This window comes from Nothobranchius furzeri, chromosome 17 (genome assembly GCF_043380555.1).
Source record: "Nothobranchius furzeri strain GRZ-AD chromosome 17, NfurGRZ-RIMD1, whole genome shotgun sequence".
NCBI lineage: Eukaryota > Metazoa > Chordata > Actinopteri > Cyprinodontiformes > Nothobranchiidae > Nothobranchius > Nothobranchius furzeri.
In genome coordinates, this window is record NC_091757.1 from 54,340,745 (window position 1) to 54,363,398 (window position 22,654).

Consider the following 22,654-nt stretch of genomic DNA (forward strand, 5'->3'; position numbering starts at 1 on the left):
TTGTTAGCGAATGTCGCTCGTTTTGGTTTTGCCGGCGCACAACCCGGCTGTAAACAATTGCAACAAGCGAGGTGGGGCTTGGTCCGCTGTGTACGCCGGCGTATTCATGATGCGGGTAAATCTCAGCGTGACGCGAGATTTTCAGCCGTGATTGGCTGAAGTGCTGCAATTTGATTGGTTGATCTGGACAGGCGAGTGCGTCTGGACGTCAATGTTTATGTACCCCTCCGTCTATCCGCGTACGAACCGCACCAACAAGCTCGCTGCGATGTGATTTTCTGGCATTTATCAGTTTTACTGTTTTAAGTCTGTTATCTTCGTCGTGTTCCGCACCAGCCTCAGACATGGGGCGCCACTAGCGGCTGAAAGACGGAGGAAAACGAGGAAAACGCCGGAATGGCAGGCGCCTTTGGGTTCAAAGGCTGCCAGAAAATTCGCGGTCCTCAAATTAGAGGTCTGCTCGAAGCGAAGGACTTCTTCCTCTTCGACTGTGATGGGGTCATTTGGCACGGAGAAAACGCAATCAGCGGAGCGGCGACAGTGGTGAACTCCCTGATCCGCCACGGTAAAAACGTAGTGTTCGTCACCAACAACTGCACCAGGCCGCGGGAGAATTACGTGCACAAGTTCTCCCGCCTGGGCTTCACCGACGTGATGCTGGAGCAGATCTTCAGCTCGTCGTACTGCTCGGCTCTCTACCTGAGAGACGTCGTCAAGGTCCGCGGCCAGGTGTTCGTCATGGGCTGCGAGGCGCTCCGCGGAGAGCTGCTGGAGGCGGGCATCCCCTGCGTGGAGGAGGCGGACGATCCTGACGCCACCATCTACAACTGCAGCCTGGCTCCGGACGTGAAGGCGGTGCTGGTGGGACACGATGACAAACTGACTTTTCTCAAACTGGCCAAAGCGTCCTGCTACCTGAGGGACCCGGAGTGTCTGTTTCTGGCCACCGATAACGACCCCTGGCACCCGCTGTCGGGCGGGAGGATCCTCCCAGGTATGGCGTGATGATGCACTTCTGTTCTGTTCATCTGGTTGGATGATCCACACAGATCACCAGCTGTTGTCCACCATGAACTGGAGAGATCACTGGCAGTGGCGCCATGGACGTAATTTTTTTTTGGGGGGGGGGGGGGGGGGGCATGTCCCCCCCCAACTTTTTCCAAAGTCAAGTTATGACCCCTGCACTTTTTACCATCCAAAAACAATATTACTTTATATTAAATTGACACTGGTTGAGCTATTGGACCAAGCGGAAAATAACTGTGTTGACACCTGTTTCCCATTAGAGCAGGGGTGGGCAACTCCAGTCGTCGAGGGCCGGTATCCTCCATCTTTTTGTTATTTCCCAGTTCCAACGCAGCTGATTCAGCAGCTCATCAAGCTGCAGAAGCCAGCTAATCTGCTGATTGAAATCAGGTGTGTTGAAACAGGGAAAACAGTAAAACATGTGGGATAGTGGCCCTCGAGGACCAGGATTGCCCGCCCCTGCATTAGAGCATACTGTAAAGATACTCCCCCCCCACACACACACACTTCTAAAGTGAAAATTACGTCCATGAGTGGCGCCCCTTCACCGTTTTTGTGATTTTTATCTTGAGAGGCGCTATAGAAATGATACTTTCTTCTTCCTCTTCCCAGGAACGTTTTTTAAGGGGGGGGGGGGGCAGTGAAAAGTTTGGGGTGGCACACCTTATTTGTCAGTGCGCCCCAGGGCAGCTGTGGCTACGTCGTAGCTCATCCCCACCAGTGTGTGAATGGATGAATGATACACTGTAGTGTAAAGCGCTTTGGAGTCCTTACTCTGAGAGACGCTATACAAGTGCGGCTCATTTATCATTTTGGTCCCTGTGGTAACTCTGGAGAGATCAGCTTGCATTGCACGGCTTCTTCATTTTTTTTCTAATTCAAGCAAAAAGGCCTATATATCCTACACATTTACCAGAAAAAAAATCACTCCTGTTGCTGTCTGTACCTTAAAATAAATAAACTAATTTTTGTTTGTTTTCGAAAATGATAAGCCTCACCTTAAAAGTTAGTCTCTCAGCTTACTGGGACTGAAAGCTGCCCATCAGTCCCACACAACACCCCTATCTCTGATCTGATGCAGGTCAGAGGGATGTTTTGTTTAAAAGTGTATTTGATGGCTGATACATGCATGTTGTGATTAACTCATTCACCGCCAATGATGACTAAAGTGGTCATGTGCATTTTTTTTACCGTGTGGGCGTCGGAACGAGCCCCCGCACCGTGAGAACAAACCTCTCAGCTCTGAAGCCGATCTCCATCCGCGTACATCACGTGATCAGGAAGCAGAACATCCATGAGTTAGGAGATCGTTTTGGACCGCTGCTGTAAAAAAAAAAAGTGAGACGCGAACCGGAAAAGTGTCTGCCGATCACAATTCAACAACGAATTATGAAAGAACGGATAACGCTCGAAACGCGCGGATTCTTCCTGATGTAAGAGGTGAGTCTCCACTTTGTTTTGGTTGTTTTGGCGTCGACATCATGCCAGCGTGCAACGTTCTGCGACTTAACAAAAACAGTAAAAACGGTGAGAAACGCTGGCAGCGAAGGTCTTTAGCGACCAGGAAACGGCTGGCAGTGAATGAGTTGAAGAAGATGAACGTGTGGCTTGTGTGAACATTGATGCGATTTATCATAGGGTGTGTGAGGGGTGGTCTACTCAGGGGTGGCCATTGGAGGGCCGTGTTCCCTGCCTGGCCACCTTGTGAAGGTGCCTCTGGTCGCTGAGGTATCCAAGTTTCCAAATTAAGATTTTGCAGACAATTAAAAACCGTCTTGGTTTAACGACCTCGTCTAGACTATACTTGCTGTAATCAAACGTAATTTTGTAACTTTCCGTGTTCTCTACCATAAAGGGTTCATCGTGTAGTACACATAACCCTTTGATGCTTTTTTGCAGTTTGTTGTAAAAAAAAAAACTGAGGCTATTATCTCAATTTAAACCTAACTTTAATTAGGGATGCAACAATACCACTTTTTTCCAAACCGATACGATACCGATACTTGGATCAGAGTACTCACCAATACCGATTACGATACTTCTACCACACAAAAAAATGCAATGAATTGAAATGCAGATTTTATTTTCTTCTCTGCTTTCAACAGGAAAAGACTGTGAGGTAGATAAAAAGTCAAATATGTTAATATAAATTATCATAAAACTAAAATATTAGGTGAACAGAAATGCCAAGTTACAGTGAAGCCATTTTCAAGCAACTGCATTGGTATCGGTTCCTGGTATCGGTTAACTTTTACCGATACTGATCTTAGTATCGTATCGGTATCTGCACCAATACCGATACCAGTATCGGTGCATCCCTAACTTTAATTCTTAAGTAGATCTAGTTGTCATATTTCATAAAAACCATGATCCAGTAATAATAACCCATTAGTGCGATCTGCTTAGTTTCCTATCATCTAACCTCTCTTATGTCGGCCCCTCTGCAGGCTCGGGGTCCCTGACTGCGGCCCTAGAGGTGGCCTCGGGTCGCAAAGCCACGGTGATCGGTAAGCCGAGCCGCTTCATGTTTGAGTGCATCTCCAGCCAGTTCAGAGGCGTGGATCCCGCCCAGTGCCTGATGGTCGGGGACCGACTGGAGACTGATATGCTGTTCGGGTCCAACTGTGGCCTGGACACCATGCTCACCCTTACCGGCGTGTCTCAGATGGAGGAGGCCCAGGAGTACAGGAATAGTGACCTGACCACCAACCACAGCTTTGTTCCTGACTATGTGGTGGACACCATCGCCGACTTCCTTCCAGCTTTTGAGGAACTGGAAGAACAAACCGATTGATGTGTTTTTTTTTTTGCTGCGGAGCAACAAAGTGCTTGTGAAAAGTCTGGCATTCGCACAAAACGTCCTAATCAAGGATTACAATTATGATTAATTAAGACACCGTTTATGTTGTGACCAAGCACACGTAGGACCGAGTCATCCGTGTTCCTTCTAGTGTTGTGACCATTTGTGACTTGTTGGTGTTTATGGAATGTACTGCGTTTAGTCACGAAGGCCAGAGCTAGTACCTGATCTTAGGCTTTTGAAAATCTTGAAAGTATTTTTGTAAAGCCATGAATCGTTCTGAATTCATGCGTTTAGGTGCCGTTTTGTTTATTTTTGCCAAAAAGGCTTAAATATGCAGAAGTAACTTATTCAGTGTTGTGCCGGAGTCACTTCTAGGCAATAAAAAAAAAAGTGCAGCAGCTTTTTTTCAGCTCTGGTCCAGACTGAGCACGCTGGTCAGATGGGTGACCTTTGACCTTGTCATGTCTGAACTACCTGTGCTATTATCCAACTACTAAACAGCTCCCTGGAGTTCATATTTAGAGAAAGTGTTAATGGTGGCCGGTGTTTCTGCACACTGCTGTGAAGTTTTAATGTTGTGAATGTTTTCCCTTTTAAAGCATGCCAGCAACGGTATCAATAAATACCTGCAACGTCAGCTAACCACGGCTCATCCCCGTTGTTCTTCTGGGTCTGTCGATCAGACGTTTTAAAAACACAACCATTAAAATGCATTTTATTATAGTTTCAGTGGAACAAAACAGATTGATTGCAAACGTTTCTAACTGCATCTGGGTAGTCCTGCTAAAACACACGTCGATTCTTTCAGATCGGGTTAATAAATTCAACAAAACCTGTTGAGATTTGCAGTTAAAGGGAAAGGTGAGTATTGTTACGGCTCTGCTGTGTTCCGTTACCCTTCAACGAGGACTTCGAATACATTGCAATCATCTAAAAGTAAACATATGTACATTTGAACAGGATTTATGAAATGCTTTATTCTCCGTGGTATCGGGGTCGAGCTGACGGCAGAAGGAAGACACCAACCGATCAACAGATAAGGGCTTTGGCTGTTGAGGCGGGTCCTTCGTATCATTCTGGTCCGCCGCGCTGTGAAAAAAACACAATTACAATTTAAAATGTAAAAAGCTACAATAACAAATATGAAAAACAAGCTAGCCTAAAACATTTTTTTATGCCCGTTAACGTTTTAATATAGCATCGCTAGAAACGGGTGGACTGGGACCAAAATTCGGCCCTGGCATTTTTACGAATCGTCGGCCCTCCCCATTGGGAGAGCGGTGGGGGTGGGGGGGTGTTGCCGCCCACGGACTCGTCTCTAAGCCGAATGTGAGATCTAATATGGACTGGGACTGTTAAATTACAAGCAGGGCCAGACCGCTGCAACCGAGAGCCCTGACCTTCCAGACCAGCCCATTCTCCACGGGCGGAGACCAGCGGGACATTAGCTACATGCTAACACGGTAAAACTAGTCCTACGTCATCGCTCTGCCGCGCTTTTCTTGCTAAAAACGCCTGGAAAAACTGTTAGCTTCGGGTTACCATGGAGCTGATGTTCTGCAGATCACCAGCTGTGGAGTAGTGTCGGCCTAAGCTGGGCAAGCGGCCCACTTGGCTAAGCGGCCCACTGGGACGGTGCCAGAATGCTAAGATAGGCCAGTCCACCCCTGGCTAGAAATATATTGTAGAGATAGATGATAACAATCAAGTGGTTCTCTCTTAGGGATGCACGCTTTCCAAACTTTCAATCAATCAAAGCTTTATTTATAAAGCGCCATCCGGAAAGCGACCCTGTTGGGAAGCCCGAGGCGCTGAACACGGTACATGAGAAAAACAGGCAAAAACATTAAAGTAGAAAACTAACGGGTAGAACAAGAGATGAAGAGACCGATGAAAGCAGGGAATTAAAATCAACATTAAAGAGGGCCGAACTCAAACACGTTCAGGGAACACCAAGCGGACGAGGTGGGTTTTTAGGCGACTCTTAAAGACTGGCAGAGATGGGGACAGCCTAACTGAGGGTGGCAACTGGTTCCAGAGTGACGGGGCTAGGACTGAGAAAGCCCGGTCCCCGCGAGTACGGCACCTAGAACGAGGGACAGCGAGCAGGCCTTGGTCAGAGGAGCGCAGAGCTCGTGATGGGGAATGTCTGTTCAGGAGTGTGGCCAGATTGGGGGGGGGGGGGAGAGCACCACCCTGGAAGAAATTGTAAACAGACGAGGAGTTTAAAGTGTGAACGATAACAGACCGGAAGCCAGTGCAGGGAGGCCAGAACCGGACTGATGTGGTCCCGTTTCCTGGTCCCAGTCAGGAATTTCCTAAATTTCTTTGACTGGTTAATGACGCCCCTTCACGGCTTATAGCTGGTTAACCGGAAGCCACTCCTCCAGTTTGGGGGTTACTGTTGACCACGAGCACCACTGATGTCTTCACTCACCAGGCTTTCTCAAGGTCTTCTTTGAGGCCCTGGTACTTCTCTAGTTTCTCATGTTCTTTTGTCCTGATGTTGCATCACTTGGTAATGCCACATCAACCACAGCGGCTGTCCTCTGTTGTTTGTCCACCACTACAATGTCCGGTTGGTTCGCCATCACCATTTTGTCAGTCTGGATCTGGAAGTCCCACGGGAGCTTGGCTCTCATTTTCTACTACCTTATGGGGTGTTACCCTCTTTGACCTTGGGGCTTCCAGTCCACACTCTGCACAGATGTTTCTGTACACGATGCTAGCCACTCGGTTGTGGCGTACCACGTATGCTTTCCCTGCCTGCATCTTACACCCTGCAGCTGTGTGGTGGATTGCCTCAGGGGCCTCTTTGCATAGCCTACACCTTGGGTCTGGTCTGGTGAGGTAGATCTTAGCCTCTGTTGCTCTGGTGTTCGGGGCCTATTCCTGTGCAGCCATGATGAGCGCCTCTGTGTTGTCCTTCAGACCAGCTCTTTCTAGCCATTGGTAGGATTTCTGGATATCAGCCACTTTAGTGATCTGTCAGTGGTGCATCCCATGTAGGGGCTTGTCCTCCCACGATGGTATTTCCAGCGCCGCCTCCTCTGCTCGCCATTGTCTGAGACATTCACTGAGCGCAACATCTGCTGTAGTCTTGTCCCTGATGTACTTGTGGATCTTGGATAGTGGCTCTCACACTCACTAGTCCTCGGCCTCCTTCCTTAAGACTAGTGTACAGTCTCAAGGTGCTGGACTTGGTCTGAAACCCTCCACGCATGGTTAGGAGCTTCCATGTCAGCTGGTGTCTGCATTTCTTCCCCGATGGGACGAATGGGAGTCTTTATGAAGCTTTGAAATCTCCATAAAAGATCTTTTTGTCATAAAAACAGCAAACAACAAGCTAGATAATGTTTTTATAAGGCTACAGTCCTTATTCCTGATCTAAAATATCTTTATAATAGATTAAACGCATGCTCTGATTGGTCACACCCCCTCACCTGGATGTAGTCCACTTCATCGGAGGTTAGCGGTCTCCGGCGGTACCTCGCAGGAAGCTGCTGAATGGAGGCCAGGGTGTCCGGCATTCCCGGGATCGGAGTCGGAGCTACATGAGGTCTGGATGAGGGAGGTGATGCTGCAGCTGAGGCGGAGCTGGGAGCGTTGTACTGGGGGAAGCTGGCTGCTAACGTTTTCAAAGCCTCTTGGGCTAGAAGGAGGAAAAACAAAACAGGAAGTCGTCATCAGATAAGACAGGATCGATGTTCGTGAATATAAATTCACAAGACAAACGCAGAAATGCAGGGAAAGTGTTCAATTTCAGTTTTCAGACTGTAAAGCTGATGGTTTTAAAAATGTCCCAGAAGAATGTTGTCTTAGCATCAAATTTCTGCACATAAATCAGAAAAAATAATATTCATAACTGTGCAGGTGAACAACCAGTGCACTGACCCACGTTTATACAAGAACATGCAAACCAGGTTCGTTTTAAGCAGGTGTGACATTCCATGCTTTTGTTCTTTTTAAACACAGAAACAGTTTTGTTTACCTGTTTTGTAGCTACAGTTTCGCCGTCGGCGAAACTGTAGCTACAAAACAGGTAAACAAAACTGTTTCTGTGTTTAAAAAGAACGAAAGCATGGAATTAGAACCACGACACAGCAAGAACACACCTAAGGTGTTACATTCCAGATGGAGGTTCATGTCCAGACTTAACCGGTGCTAACCACATCGCGAACGGGGATTAGCCATCCAGTTAGCATTAAACTTGCACTTCCCCATGGCACAAGCTCCCGCTAGCGTAACCAGCTAACGTGCTCATCTAAAAATAGCCCCCTTTCACAACCAACTGAACGTGTACGGTTCCACTTACGCCAGTATCACACACAAGAAATGCTGAACACCAACTAGAAATTCACGAAATTTTTATAGAAATAGAATCTTGTTTAGTGGGCCTTTGGTAATTTAAGACCTTTGGAAACTGTATTTAAGGATTATTTGTCTTTTTTAAGGCCTTCAATTTTGAAAAGCAAATTTAAGACTTTTTAAGGACCAGCGGATACCCTGGCTTAAGCTTGGTTTATGCTTGACGCATCCACTTTCCGCTTGGTGATGCGGCTCGCGGATGGAACACGCTTCACAACTTGCAGCGTTTATGGTTTGTGCGGCTCGTCTCTGCGGTGAGCCAATATTCTCCCAAACTGTAGGGGGCAGCATGGAGCTCTACGGCATGCACCCAACACTACACCATAGTAGAAGTAGAAATTACTGTTTACAACATGGCATTCCAGCATTTTTAACAGCGTCCTCGTCTTTTCCGACAGTGCGAGCTATTTCTCTCCAAGAATTATTAACAACATGTTGATCACGGTGATCTCTGAGAGCTGAAGCATACAAATGTCTGTATTTACCAACCTCTGCCGTACTAGTTCTTGCCAGTCCGCCATGTTTTTCCGCGTCCGTCCGTCCGCGTGGTTAGAAATTTTCCGAGGTGCGCGGTGCAGAAATTCTGGTCTGGGCCGTGCGGAGGCGCGGTGGAGGGGCGTGGTTGTTAAAATGACGCAACTTTTCCGCGCGGAGTTATGCGAACCTCGCGGACGCGTCAAGCATAAACCAACCATTAGGCAGAGAGGCCCAGACTTCCCTCTCTCCAACCACTTGGGCCAGCTCCTCCAGGGGAATCCCAAGGTGTTCCCTGGCCAGCCGAGAGACATAGTTCCTCCACCGTGTCCTGGGTCTACCTTTAGGTCTCCTCCTGGTTGGACGTGCCTGGAAAACCTCACCAGGGAGGCGTCCAGGAGGCATCCTGACCAGATGCCCGAGCCACCTCAACTGGCTCCTCTCGATGTGGAGGAGCAGCGGTTCTACTCAGAGCCCCTCCTGGATGACCGAGCTTCTCACCCTATCTCTAAGAGAGAGCCCAGACATCCTGTGGAGAAAACTCATTTCGACCGCTAGTCGCTGCAATCTCGGTCTTTTGGTCACTACCAGCTCAGTGGCCTACTGGTAGAGTGTCCGTCCTGAGACTGGGAGATCAGGGTTCAATTCCTGGTCGGGTCATACCAAAGACTTAGAAAAAAATGGGACCCGATGCCTCCCTGCTTGACAATCAGCATTAAGGGGTTGGATTGGGGGGGTTAAACCACCAAATGGTTCCCGAGCGCGACTGTGTCTGCAGCTCACCGCTCCCCCAGGGGATGGGTCAAACGTGGAGAACAAATTTCGCACACATATCAGTGTGTGTGACAACTAATGGGACTTTAACTTTAACTACCCAAAGCTCGTGAGCAAAGGTGAGGGTAAGAATGTAGATCTACCGGTATATTGAGAGCTCAGCTCTCTTTTCACCACGACAGATCGGAACAACGCCCACATCACTGCAGACTGCACCAGCTTATCCATCTTGCCTCACTTGTGAACAAGATGCAAAATTACTTAAACTCCTCCACTTGGGGCCGGACCTCATCCCTGACCTGGAGAAAGCATTCTACCCTTTCCGACTCAAAACCACGGTCTTGGACTTAGCGGAGCTGATTCTCATCCCATGCGAAAGGCTCCAGCAAAAGTTGAAAATCATGTTCTGATGAAGCCAACAGGACCACATCATCTGCAAAAAAACATAGACCTGATCCTCAGATCCCCTCAACATCTTGGCTGCACCTAGAATTCCCGTCCATAAAAGTTATGAACAGAATCGGTAACGAAGGGCAGCCTTGGCGGAGCCCAACTCTCACCGGTCATACAGGGACCTAACAGCCTGAATCAACTGTGCTACACGATCACCTCTATATCATCTACATAATTTCTTTAGCTTGAGCTGATTATAAATATATGATGGCTTGAAAACGACATCAGGGTCCGAAATTAACACTCGCCACTCGCCAAATTGCTCCATTTGGCGAGTAAATTTTTGAGCTCTACCTGCCGCATGGCGAGTAAACGTTTGCACCAAATTAGTTATGTTTATCAGTCATCTTCCATGGATGTCTGATACTCCTCCCGCCTGCATGCAACGTACACAAACGTACGCGAAACGTGAGCGCCACATTCAACGTCATTTCCACCTATCCCATTCAATCAGTTTATCAAGTTAGCAGTTAGCTTCGTGTTAAAACTAGCGGTGAAATGTGGCGGTTTTTAACTGGAGTCAGCCAGCCTTCCAAAAGAAAACTCGTCGAACTGGAAGAAAAACCACCAGGACCAGTGGCAACCAGAAGATTTTGTGAAAAGTGGCGAACTGGAGATGGCGGAGTCGTGAGACAAGCTACATTATGATGGCCACGTAGCGTTGCTGCCTTTCACAGACAGCTGTCCCTCGGCATTCTTCAAATATCCAAAAAATGCCCATACTTCCGACTTTGTCTTCTTTGAGGGATAATAAATGTCCCGAGTGCTGCCGTCTCCTCTGGCCATTATTTCAGCTTTAGCTTCAAGAAAGTTTTGGTCGTAAACAACAAAGTGCGCATGTGCCGCCGGCAACTTCCAGATGATACGGTGGCTGGTAAGGGTCACCGCGCCTACACCGCAACCACGGTAATCCACCGAGATAATTAATTTTTTTTAAAAACAAGACGGTTATTATTATTGTCAACTTTTTTACCGGGGTTTACCGCTACACCGGTTACCGTGACAACCCTAGCCCTGACACACTTTCAGATATTCTCATGGTGCAGCTGTGTTCTCCAGAGATCAAGGACTAGGACCCAAATGAGGCTGTAATGCTTTGGCACAAAGACGGTGTCAGAAGCAGGAGGCCAGACTTCATGGACAGAGAAAACAAGGAGTCTGACTAGATTTCAATGAAAGAGTTCATAAAAACATCTCTAAAAATAAATAAATAAATAAATAGTAAAAATGACAAAAGAGTTGTTTTCCTTATTAATTGATGTTTTAATTATTTTGTCACTCTGTTTGGAATCAGCATAATATAGAATAACATGCTTTAGGTAGATCTAAATCATTTAGAATTTTGGACGGTAAAAAATGTGCTTGGCCGGTAGATTTTCATCATCTACCGGCCAACTTGGCCGGTGAGTAAAAAACTTAATTTCGGACCCTGCGAGATGGTAAATCTAAAGTGGTTAATCTTCTTAAAAATTAAGGTTTATGAATAAATAAATTATATAATCTACATAATTATTTAAAGCTTTACCGTTGGGCCTGGGTATGCCGTGTCTGCTGGGGAACTTGATCAGTGGAGCGTGTGGCCGAACAGCCTGAGAAAACAGTAACAACAGAAATCAGACTTTGTTTGCAGGCTTTTTCTGACGCGCAAAGTCAAATACAGAAACTATGGAATCTCACCTTCAATATTGTTTGTTTTGCAACACAAAACTTAAATGTTATTCTTGAGCCCAAACTGCATAAAAACTGTTAAAAACAGTTATTTTGCTGCTAAGACCATCGGTTCATAGGTTATTTTTCAGGATATTCAGGGTATAAATGTGTGTATTCATTATTAAAAATGCAACTATATTTCTAAATGAATGGTTTCACACATATGTTCATGATTCATTCATATGAACTGATATGGAGGTGGCGAGACTGCAAAACAAAAGCGAATGCTTCTATTTGTCCTCATCTTTTAATTTATTGTCTTTTTGACTTTAAATACTCAATGAATGCGAAAGTAACTTGTGAAAATTAAAGAAATCAGTCATTTTTTTGCAAGACTAAGACGTACTTGTGTTTGTAATTGAGCCAGAGAAAATAAACAGATGTTAAAAGTTTGATCTATAATGTGATTTGTTGATTATTGCATTTAAGTGGACTAGCTAGCGTAGCATGTACTGCAGTCAGATGTGACAGGAGAGCCGATGCTTACATAAATTCACTGTCAGTCCGCATATTTGTGATTTAATGAATAAAATCATCTCTTTGCCATTAAACACAACAATTCTGCTTTAACAAGGGCACAAAGGGTACGTGAGGCGTTAGTGAGCAAACATGGCTCACTGTGATCGATAAACAGCTACCTTAAGCTCATTTTACCTTAAAAATTACACAAAGCCACAACGCCCATAATAGCTATTAAGTAAAGATTTTATGAGCGAATTTACCTGAATTACTCTCGCCGCGGGAGCTGCCATTTTGGAGCTGACTTTGCTTCCCATGACGACCCTACTTCCGCTTCTTGTGGCCGCACAGGCGCAATGCAAGAGGGCGCTGTTGTTTATCAAACGATAAGGATAAAGGGGGCGAGGCCTGGGACAACGCATCTACCGGTCCACTTCCGTTGTCACCGCAATAAAAATGCTCCCAAAGTGGACTCACACCTCAGCAAGTTACTAAAAATCATTCCAACAGAACAGTGCGCCACACCCACACAAAACGATCACAACCACAGGCATCATGTACGCAGACGCCCTGTGGACAAGAGCTGTCGTAGTGGCAGGCCGCCATCTTGGATGGGTCTCCACTCGCTCCCGGTATGTTAATTTCTACTGAGGAAGGCGTTTACCCAACTAAAAAAATACATTTAATTATGCTAATCACAAAATCAGTCATGTGGCATTGCATGATAATTAAAATATAAATAAAATAAAATAAAATTTATAAAAATATAAAATTAATAGTTATCCTGTTGTTGTAAAACTGTTGTCTATTAGAGCTCCGGGAGTTGACGTCACTTCTCCCGGCATGCAACAGTTCAAATCGAAACGGCGCCATATTGGCATGCAGAAGCCGGCAGCTGGACTATTTGTTATTGTCAGAAAACTCAATCAAACGGGAAATATGGTAGATTCCTGTTGTGCCCCAGGATGCAGAACAGACGCGGACGACATAAGGAATGAGTCATCTACAGGATTCCCCAAGATCCGGAGCGCCGCAAACGTTGGATCATTGTAATAAAACGCGCTAGTGACCGGGCGAAAATGAAGCTGTGGGATCCCGAGAGTAAAGGTTTTCACTTATGCAGCGACCGCTTCATATCAGGTACTTAAACCAACGTTTCCTCAACTGTGTATGGTATTTATTTTAAATGCTTTTATTATGATTCTTAGTGGGCTTCCTAAACTTATTTTGGCGTGGCTTTTTCTGTCTTATTACTCATAGCAACAAGTAAACATCCCGTAAAACGTTGCCTCGTGAGTTCTGAGTGCTGCCGTTTCCGTGTTTTATGGTGACAGCAATTAACCGGCTAAGCTGTATTTAATTTTTAAGCAATGGTTGATCAATTGTCAGATCACACATAAAAAGCACTTTGGATTGCTATTATCTGTCTCACCGAGACTACTTACGTGTAAATCTGTTATTTGTCCGTCCATCCATCCATTTTCATCCGCGTATCCGGAGTCGGGTTGCGGGGGCAGTAGCGTGACTTCCCTCTCCCCAGCCGCCGGAGCCAGCTCCTCCGGGTAAATCCCAAGGGGTTCCCTGGTCAGGTCTGGTGTTGTGCCGGTAAGAAGTCCGCTCCGACAGCTTCTGGCGTTTTTAAAAAGTATCCCAGGGGCACGGTAAGGGTCGGAGATGTTTAGTCTATTTAATTTCTGACTATATAAAACGATTTATTCTGTTTTAAGGTGTGAAGTAAACTCCGACGAAGTAAAATCCAAGCGGATCCCGTTCATGTTCATGGTTACATCCGTGTTTGTTTACCTTTTTTGCATGCCAAAATGGCGTCCACTAACTGAGAGTCACGTGGGGTCTGGAGCTCTGGTTGTTGCAACTCTAGGCTGCATAAAAATGAGGATAGTTGCCCACTCTGCATTGACTCCATTTGGGTTTGAAGAGTGAGGGACCCAACCATTATGGAAGCAACACTCTTTTATTTTTAATTTTTTTAATTTAAGATTCAAAATATTTCAATACAAGGTAAACACAGAACAAAATGGAAGAAACACTTTTACGCTCTCCAGTGCCCAATGGGGCATCTATGTATTCATGTCTATGATCACAACGCTCTGCATCACACCGGTCACTCTTCAACCAGCAAGCACCATCCAAAGTGATCCACCAAAAAGTGGAATTTTAATACGAAACTATCTTGTAATAATTATCAAATTAGTTAAATAATGAATAAATTCATTAATATATGAGATGATATCAATTTGCTCTTCCTTATCTAAAAAGAGACAAGTTGCAATGCAGACTGCTGTTTAGGAATATTCTTCTTTTTGTTTTTTATTAGACATTTTATTTATCAAACTGGTCCCAGGTTACAGAAAACAAGCAGGTCCCTACTCCAGCGTGAGCCAACATGAGACACTTTGGTTTCATTTCTGCAGTTAGCATAACAGATGTACAGAACAGAGCAGTCTCATGTAAGGTACTGCTTGATGCTGTGCTGGTCACCAGTCTATAAACACATGCTACATCACAAAAGGGCGGAAGCTTCACAGCCCTGTTTGAAGCGGGGCTGCTGCCAGATGTGAATACGATGAACTGAATCAGTGGGTCTTTGATCTGTCGAACAGCTGTTTGAGCTGGTCCTTAGTGGTGGCCTCTTTCTGCTGCAGAAGATCAGCGTGGCCCTTGGTGACACCCCAACCATCAGGGCTGGACATGGAGGGACACAGTGGACGACCTGAGGCTGGTTTCAGGTTCTCCCAGTAGTCACGGCGGGCTCTAAAAGAAAAGGAAAATGCTAGCTTATTGTCCCTGATGCTGATAAGCTTCTATGACAGATCTGACCAAGTTTAGGGGATGTTTCCACCAACATACTGACCTGGCTCTAACCCAAGGTTTAGTGTGCATCTCCAGACCAGCTCCCCAGGTACCATGTTTCTCTGATGCAGCTGGAAGGAAGCCTCTCTCAGGGGCTAGCTCCTCTGCCACAGCCCTGATGTGATAGGGCTCAAACCCACAGCAGCCACCAATAAATCGGATGCCGGCGTTGTAGGCGTCTCGGGCGTACTTGTGCATGTCCCAGCGGGTCAGTATTCTGGGCTCCAGCCCTGGTAGACAAATGAAAACATGGTCGTAGAGAAAAATGAACATTGGATGTTGAATTGAATCTTGAAAGGCGCTAAATAAAAGATTGTTCCGTCTTATTATTACCAAAGGGAAACTCCGGCAAGTCGATGAATCCCTGACAGTTGCAGTCCGGAGTGTGGTACGCTAGCGGCTGCACCATGTAGTGAGCCTTCAGACCGGCCTTCTCTACTCCCTCTTTCATCATCTTGACAGTCTTCACACAGGTCAACGGGTCAAAGTGGCAGTTAACCCCCACAATCTGGGCTCCTGGAAACATTCAGCAACCTGTTAGATACACCACTACAGGGTGCCAGCTTTAATATGCAACGAATGGTTTCACAATTAAATTTCAGTTGCAAATATTTTACAAAACAGTAACTGGACACATAATTTTTGGACTTGCTGCTTCCAGTAAAAATGTATTACATCAGTAAGACAAGAGAGTAAGGAAGGGGTATTCAATTCTGGGCCTGGAGGGCCGGTATCCAGCATGTTTTAGTGGTTTCTCTGCTCCAACACACATGATTCAGTGGTTAAATCACCTGTGCAGCAGCTCACCAGGCTCTGCAGAAGCCTGTTGATCACCTACTAATTGAAATCAGATGTGTTGAAGCAGGGTTAAATCCAAAAGGTACTGAACACCTGCCCTCGAGGCCTCGAACTGAATAGCCCTGAGTAAGGTGTGATCTTAGTGTTAGTACCAACTGGTCATAAAAACAAGGTAAATTTCAGTTTTTTATTATAGAATCAGAGACCTATACACACATGAAATAGTTTTGAATTTGTAAAAATGTTTGACTTTCACTTGAAGTCCTGATATCCATAAAAGTCATTTGGAAAGCTGCTAAACTTCCAGAAACGCTCATTTACGTACCGGCTTTGACGAGCCTGACGGCACACTCTCCAGGGGGGACACCGTGCATGTCCCCTTCAGGTCCAACACACAGCGATGCTGCCACAGGCTTCCCCGTCTCCTTCAGCACCTCCACGGCCCACACAGCCTCTTCAACGTGTTCAAAATACTGCAGGAGAAAGCTCTCAGTCGTGACTCGTTTCTTTAGCATTCCACTTCGACCTGTGTTCTATAGTTAAATCTCCACCTCAGCTATGAGGAAGTCAACATTCTTCTTGATGAAGACATCAAGCTGTTTCTTGAAGGTGGCCTTCACCTCCTTCTCGCTCTTGCAGCTCAGATAGGACGGTGTCTGGGACACCCCTCCTGCAACCAGAGCGTCGCCCTCGTTGGCGACCTCTCGGGCCAAATCGCAGGCGGCCTCGTTGATCTGAGCTCCCTGTAAATGGAGTTATAAAAGTCCAACATGACCTAAACAAAGTCACATTCCCTCCTGCAGCCCCCAGTGGTGCCCCCAGATCATTTTCATGAGTGGGTCAGTGAAGATTTTGGGGTGGCACGCCAAATTTAGTGCTTGTGGTAACCCCAGGGGTGTTTAGTTTGTGCTGGTTCATTGCATGCTCTTTTATTATTTACCACTAAAATACAACGTACATCTAACACAATTACCTAGAAATTTGAGAAGCACAAACATTTCTGTAAAGAGACAATTATTTCAAACGGAGAAGTGTAATTTGCCCTTGGGTGTTGTTCCTGGTAGAAAAACAAGCTCTTACTCATTAATGGTAACAATATTCTAACAATTTGCCTCTGATTGGATAACAGCGATGCAACTGCACCACCCCCTCGATGTTGATGTTTTATCTCCTCAAGCCTGAAGGAGTTCTGCCATGTTGTGGAGTTGCTAATGCTAATGGCTAGCTTCCATGGACGTAATTTTCACTTTAGAAGTAGAGGGGACACGGGGGGTGGGGGAGTGGGGGTGGGGGGTAGTATCTTTACAATATGCTCTAATGGGAAACAGGCTTCAACACAAACGGTTGTTTTCCGCTTGGTCCTAGAGCTCAACCAGTGTCAATTTAATATAGCGTAATATTGTTTTTGGATGGTAAAAAGTGCAGGGGTCAAAACTTGACTTTGGAAAAAGTGGAGGGGACATGTCCCCCCGTCCCCCCCAAAATTACGTCCATGCTAGCTTCTACTAGCTAAGACACCCTCTGCTCTCTCTTGGATGCGAAATTATTAACAGCCTTCCGCAATCAGGAGCCAGGAATCGTGGGTCCAATATATAATGAGATGTAGATCTGATTGGCGTTCCTGAGCCGAGCCTGGTTTGGGAGACTATTGTCACGTTCGGCTTACGTGTGAAACTTAGAGTAACCGACCGTAATCTAAAAATAAAAAGTAACAAACCGTTTCTCAGTTAGCTTGGTCTTTATCAAAACCATCCAAGGCAACATTTATTGACTTAAATTTTTATTTATTTGCTCAATAATCAAATATTTATTTATTGGTATTACATTCGACAGCTTTTAGTACTCCTAGTTGACTTGGTAGTCCTGCTTTTTACCATTTCTAACGTCAGATTTTTAATGTACTATTTTTTGTGTTTTATTATGTTTTTAATTGACTGTTTTTATTAAGTTGTTTTTATATATCTACGTTCAGGCCTTTGGGCAACTTTGTTGCATTTTACGCGCTAGACAAATACATTTGATTTGATTTAATCTCTTGATTAAAAAGAGAAGAATTGATATTTTGTGTGAATATGAATTTGATTTATTGGGTGGGGGGTCATTAAGGTGACCCCCCTGGCCACCCCTTAGGGGCACCACTGCAGCCTCCCGCAAAATACTCCCTTTCTTAGAAAAGCAGTGTCTCGGTTAGCTTACGGTAAAGGTGAGCTTGTTGCCTCTGTTCTCCAGCTTGTCGTCACTGGCGTAGAAGGTGAAGGTCTGCATGACGTTGGATCCAGCCCGCAGGAACTCCCTGTGCAGCTGTCGCACTGAAAATCCACCAGAAACACCAACGTGAGGCCGACTGGTCATGCATGGTGAAAGATTTAGAGGCAAATGCATGAAGAACTCAGCATAAAACTAAAGAGTCCACTTGTTCCTATTTTAAATCATGTTAGTTTGTTTTAGAGGAAACATTGATTTCAAGGGAATGATCCCCCACCAGCCTCGGGATGCTCTGCAGCAGCTTCAGGGGTCCAGGGTCCAGCCTTCACGTAGCCCCTCTTCTCCAGAGCAAACACGAAGCCCCCGTCTCCGATGACAACTTCCCCCGCATCGAGACGCTCCAAGATTCCCTGAAATAATTAGTCAGTGAGTCTAGAAAACTTCAAAGGAATACAAGAAAGCTGCAATTTCTATAGTTTAGACGCCAAATTAAAGGCAAAATTTCACTCGAAAAGCAGCTGATTTAAATTAAAATCATTGCCCAACACGAGTGTCTCATCACAGGGAGGTAGAGTCATCAAAGAGCAGCTGCTGACTCCTAGATGCGTATCTAAAATATTGATTTTTGTGTTTAGGCTCACCATAAATGATCTGCAGACATTTAAACCTAATTACTCTAAATTTATGCAAACTATGAATGTTGGGATTTATTCGTAAAGCCAAATGAAAAACTCATGAGACGTCTCCGCAGCAGCAAAATATGGTTTTTAGAATATAAGTAAACCATCCATCCATTTGCTGAACCCGCTTGTCCATGTAGGGTCGCCCGGGGGGGGGGGGCTGGTGCCTATCTCCAGCGGTCAATGGGCAATCGGGCGGGGTACACCCTGGACAGAGAGCCAGTCCATCGCAGGGCAACACAGAGACACACAGGACAAACAATCACACATACACACCTAAGGACAATTTAGACAGACCAATCAGCCTAACAGTCATGTTTTTGGACCGTGGGAGGAAGCCGGAGAACCCGGAGAGAACCCACGCATGCACAGGGAGAACATGCAAACTCCATGCAGAAACACCCCAGGCCGGGAAGCGAACCCAGCACCTTCTTGCTGCAAGGCAACAGCTCTAACCACTGCGCCACTGCGCAGCCTGAGTAAACCATCATAATTTATGTTTTACTCTCTGTAAGAGGGAGGAATCATCTTTATTTTGCTCTTTGTGGTGAATCAGAAAATTAAACGTTTAAAGCATAAATTTAGGTCTCACCGTTTCTTTGTTTCTGAACAACACGAGCATTAAATGGTAGAATCTGAACTATTTTAATGAAAATGTACTGAAAGATTAAACTTTGTGGGAGTTAAACTAGATCGTGAAGGTCTTGGTATTTGTGTCCTGCAGCAGTTGGAGGTTTAGGTGTTTCGGTTGTGCAGAATGTTCCTCAGAAACCCTCTGCCCAGAACAAGCCTCTCAGACAAACACAGTCATATGTCTGCAGAGTGACTCTCCACCTACGGCTAAAGCACTAATTTAGTAGAAAAACATCTCCATGTGCAACATATGAGAAAAATGTTAGTTGCAATTTATTTAAATGAATCCTGAAATAGCATAAATAATAATCACGAGTCTTGCATTAACGAGTCCAAGACAAGAAATGTCAGGAATCTAACTTTTGAATAAACCTTCCAGCTGCTGCTTGTGGATTTTTCCCTGCAGGACTTTCACACGTACCTTGTTTGTTGATGCCATTCTCCTGCGGCCGTGTGGACCCCTGACAGCTCAGGCTCTGAGAGGTGTGAAGTGACATTAGAGAGGAGCAGGGGGCCACCATAAATCTCTCCACCGCAGGGGAGGGGTGTGAGAGAGAGCAGCTCTGATTGGTGAGGACTACGTTACACAACCGCCGTGTTTACTCTCTCTCCCTCCTCTTTCTGACTGTATGACGGTACCGTGAAAGCATGCTTCTGGTTTGGTCCGGATTAATTGCGGTTCTTGGTGTTTTGGTCAGCTTCTCTGTCGGTTTGTGGGTTCATGTTTTAAAAAACAATATAACCTTTATAGGTGGAGCCCGAATAATGGAGGATTTCTAATTTAGTGAACGTGAAAAGCGTGTTTTTTACATTCTATTTGTTAAATTCAGCAACATTGATTCAACACGGTCAAAAACTCAGGTTTATTGACGTGTAATGATTGGATCAAGTGTTTTTTAGACCTCTGAACCGAACATCTGTGTGTTGCTATCACTAGTCGTGTTTAGGCAGAGGATTTAGCCTTCTGCATCTCCAGGGCATGCTTCATTTCCTGGGCGCTGGTTGCCTCTTTGTGCTGCAGCAGGTCAACGTGGCCTTTGGTCACGCCCCATCCTTCGGGCGTGGATGAGGACGGGCACTTGGGACAACCAGATGCTGGTTTAAGATTTTCCCAGTAGACACGACGAGCCCCGGGTGCGATAGAGACAGCAGAAGAGATTCTGATTCTGGTGCATTTTGAGTGTTTGAGTCCTGCAGATGTCCTACCTGGCTCTGACCCAGGGTTTGGTACGCATCTCCAGACCGGATCCCCGCAGTCCGTGCTTCTCTGATCCAGGAGGCAGTGTTCCTCTCTCTGCAGCCGGCTCTTCTGCCACAGCCCTGGTGTGATACGGCTCAAGCCCACAGCAGCCACCGATATAACAAATACCCACGTTGTGGGCCTCCCTGGCATACTTCTGCATGTGCCATCTGGTCAGGATCCTGGGCTCCAAGGCTGAGAACATCAGAGAGAAAATGTGTGAAAATCTACAAGTTTCACTCTTGATTTTATGCACAAACAATTCACCAAAAGGGAATTCCGGCAGGTCGATGAATCCCTGACAGCTGCAGTCAGGAGTGTGCTACGCCAGCGGCTGCACCGTGCAGTGAGCCTTCAGCTTGGCCTTCTCCACCCCCTCCTTCATCACCTTCACAGTCTTCACACAGGTCAAAGAGTCAAAGTGGCAGTTAACTCCTACAATCTGGGCACATGCAGATGCATTATTCTTGTTTTAAGTCTTTCCGATAAGGAAAACTAAAGAACGTTTCAGGTGAGGATCACCCCGGCCTTCACCAGCCTGACAGCACACTCTCCGGGTTAGACGCCATGCATGTCTCCTTCAGGTCCAACACACGGAGACGCAGCCACAGGCTTCCCGCTGGTCTTCAGGACCTGCACGACCCACTCCGCCTCCTCAACGTGCTCAAAGCACTGCAGTTATAGGTGTCTTTGTTTACAAATTCAAATTTAAAACATACAAGGTGTCCGGTGGAGCGTGAAATCTCCTCAGCAATCAGGAAGTCCACGTTCTTTTTTGCAAACACTTCCAACTGTGAAGCGGCTGGGATGAGGATCGGCACCTCCAAATCTGAGACCATGGTCTCGACCGGAAAAGGGTGGCTTGCCAACTCCGGGTCGGGGGAGAGGTCCTACCTCAAGTGGAGGAGTTTAAGTATCTCGGGGTCTTGTTCACGAGTGAGGGTAGGAGGGATCGGGAGATCGACAGGCGGATCGGTTCGGCGCCTGCAGGTGCTGCTGGGACCGCTTCAGACGCCCTTCATCTTAGATTAAAACCTGGAAAACTGTCGGGAAAATCTGCACAGTGAAAATGATTACTACCTTTATGGTAGGTGCCATCTTGTCCCCAGTTCAGCCGCAGCACAAAGCACTTGGAAACAGCGAAGTCAGAGCTCAGAGAGCTGCTCGTCTTCAGTTTTTTATTCTTTCATCATAATGGGAGGATCTCACGTTGGTGCCAAATTCACTTCAAATTGCCACATGTTTGTTTGGACATTGTGCGACATGATCTGTGAAAAATCACTGAAGATGTCATGGGTTGGGAAAGAAAATTGAGATTTTTAATTAAAAGAAGAAGAAGAAGAAGAAGAAGAAGAAGAAGAAGAAGAAGAAGAAGAAGAAGAAGAAGAAGAAGAAGAAGAAGAAGAAAATATCATTTCTATAGCGCCTCTCAAGATAAAAATCACGAGGCGCTTCACCAAAACAAAAAATATAAAAAATAATTTAGAAAATGTTTAAAAATATATTTAAAATGAGCAAAAATAGACAATTGTGATTAAAAAACAAAATGTTAAGAAAGAGAGAGAGTGAACATGAAAGAGGGAAACCAGTGGATCCTGAGGAAGGTGGGATAGGTGGGGAGAGCAGAATAAAGAGAGAGAGGTGAAGAAGGTCATACAAAAGCCAGCTTGAACAAGTGAGTCTTCAGCTGCTTTTTAAAGGAGACCACTGAGTCCACTGATCTCAGGCTCAGGGGGAGAGAGGTCCAGAGTCTGGGGACCACAGCAGCAGATGATCTGTCACCTCTGGTCTTTAGCCTGGTGCTGCACAACCAGTAGGCTTTGATCACTGGACCTCAGGGACCTGCTGGGGGTGTAGGGACTAAGAAGATCACCAATATAAGATGGTGCTTGTCCATGTAAGGCCCTATAGACCAGAACCAGGATCTTGAAATGAACCCTGAAGTTGACCGGCAGCCAGTGAAGCTGGAGGAGAAGCGGGGTGATGTGGGTGTGTTTGGAGGACTTGGTCAGAAGCCGAACACAGGCGTTCTGAACCACCTGTAGACGGTTCAGGGAGGTTCTGCTCAGACACGTGAAAAGAGAGTAACAGTAGTGTAAGCGTGAGGAGATGAAGGTGTGGAGAACTGTCTCAAGTTCAGAGCGGGACAGAATGGGACTC

The 22,654-nt window shown here is 45.9% G+C and overlaps 3 protein-coding genes and 1 pseudogene across 3 annotated transcripts; 1 reads left to right on the plus strand and 3 right to left on the minus strand.

Moving 5' to 3' along the window:
• Positions 1-206: 206 nt before the first annotated feature.
• On the plus strand, positions 207-4,471 carry pdxp (pyridoxal (pyridoxine, vitamin B6) phosphatase). Its single transcript, XM_015972954.3, has 2 exons — positions 207-994; positions 3,474-4,471. The coding sequence occupies exons 1-2, from the start codon at positions 397-399 to the stop codon at positions 3,818-3,820; spliced, it is 945 nt and encodes a 314-aa protein (XP_015828440.1). The 5' UTR covers positions 207-396; the 3' UTR covers positions 3,821-4,471.
• A 57-nt stretch (positions 4,472-4,528) lies between these two features.
• On the minus strand, positions 4,529-12,601 carry kgd4 (alpha-ketoglutarate dehydrogenase subunit 4). The gene is made up of 4 exons (XM_015972955.3): positions 12,331-12,601; positions 11,424-11,487; positions 7,273-7,481; positions 4,529-4,918 (listed from the first exon to the last, which is right to left on the minus strand). Exons 1-4 carry the CDS (start codon positions 12,487-12,489, stop codon positions 4,901-4,903), a joined length of 450 nt encoding a protein of 149 aa, XP_015828441.1. The 5' UTR covers positions 12,490-12,601; the 3' UTR covers positions 4,529-4,900.
• Positions 12,602-14,364: 1,763 nt separating this feature from the next.
• On the minus strand, positions 14,365-19,801 carry LOC107394162 (betaine--homocysteine S-methyltransferase 1). The gene is made up of 8 exons (XM_015972956.3): positions 19,676-19,801; positions 18,219-18,351; positions 17,933-18,045; positions 16,288-16,479; positions 16,062-16,209; positions 15,272-15,454; positions 14,940-15,168; positions 14,365-14,839 (listed from the first exon to the last, which is right to left on the minus strand). The coding sequence occupies exons 1-8, from the start codon at positions 19,691-19,693 to the stop codon at positions 14,662-14,664; spliced, it is 1,194 nt and encodes a 397-aa protein (XP_015828442.1). The 5' UTR covers positions 19,694-19,801; the 3' UTR covers positions 14,365-14,661.
• A 131-nt stretch (positions 19,802-19,932) lies between these two features.
• LOC139063741 (betaine--homocysteine S-methyltransferase 1-like) lies at positions 19,933-21,333 on the minus strand (annotated as a pseudogene).
• Positions 21,334-22,654: the final 1,321 nt, after the last annotated feature.

Excerpts from the sequence above, each read along its gene's own strand:
- pdxp (XM_015972954.3), top strand. The coding sequence starts at position 397 with ATGGCAGGCGCCTTTGGGTTCAAAGGCTGCCAGAAAATTCGCGGTCCT. Across the intron at positions 995-3,473 it reads GGGCGGGAGGATCCTCCCAG|GCTCGGGGTCCCTGACTGCG; the intron begins GTATGGCGTGAT and ends GCCCCTCTGCAG.
- kgd4 (XM_015972955.3), bottom strand. The coding sequence starts at position 12,489 with ATGCGTTGTCCCAGGCCTCGCCCCCTTTATCCTTATCGTTTGATAAAC. Across the intron at positions 11,488-12,330 it reads CCGCGGCGAGAGTAATTCAG|GCTGTTCGGCCACACGCTCC; the intron begins GTAAATTCGCTC and ends CTGTTTTCTCAG. Across the intron at positions 7,482-11,423 it reads CGGCATACCCAGGCCCAACG|CCCAAGAGGCTTTGAAAACG; the intron begins GTAAAGCTTTAA and ends TCCTCCTTCTAG.
- LOC107394162 (XM_015972956.3), bottom strand. Across the intron at positions 18,046-18,218 it reads TGCAGAGCATCCCGAGGCTG|TGCGACAGCTGCACAGGGAG; the intron begins GTGGGGGATCAT and ends GTGGATTTTCAG. Across the intron at positions 16,210-16,287 it reads TTGACTTCCTCATAGCTGAG|TATTTTGAACACGTTGAAGA; the intron begins GTGGAGATTTAA and ends TTTCTCCTGCAG.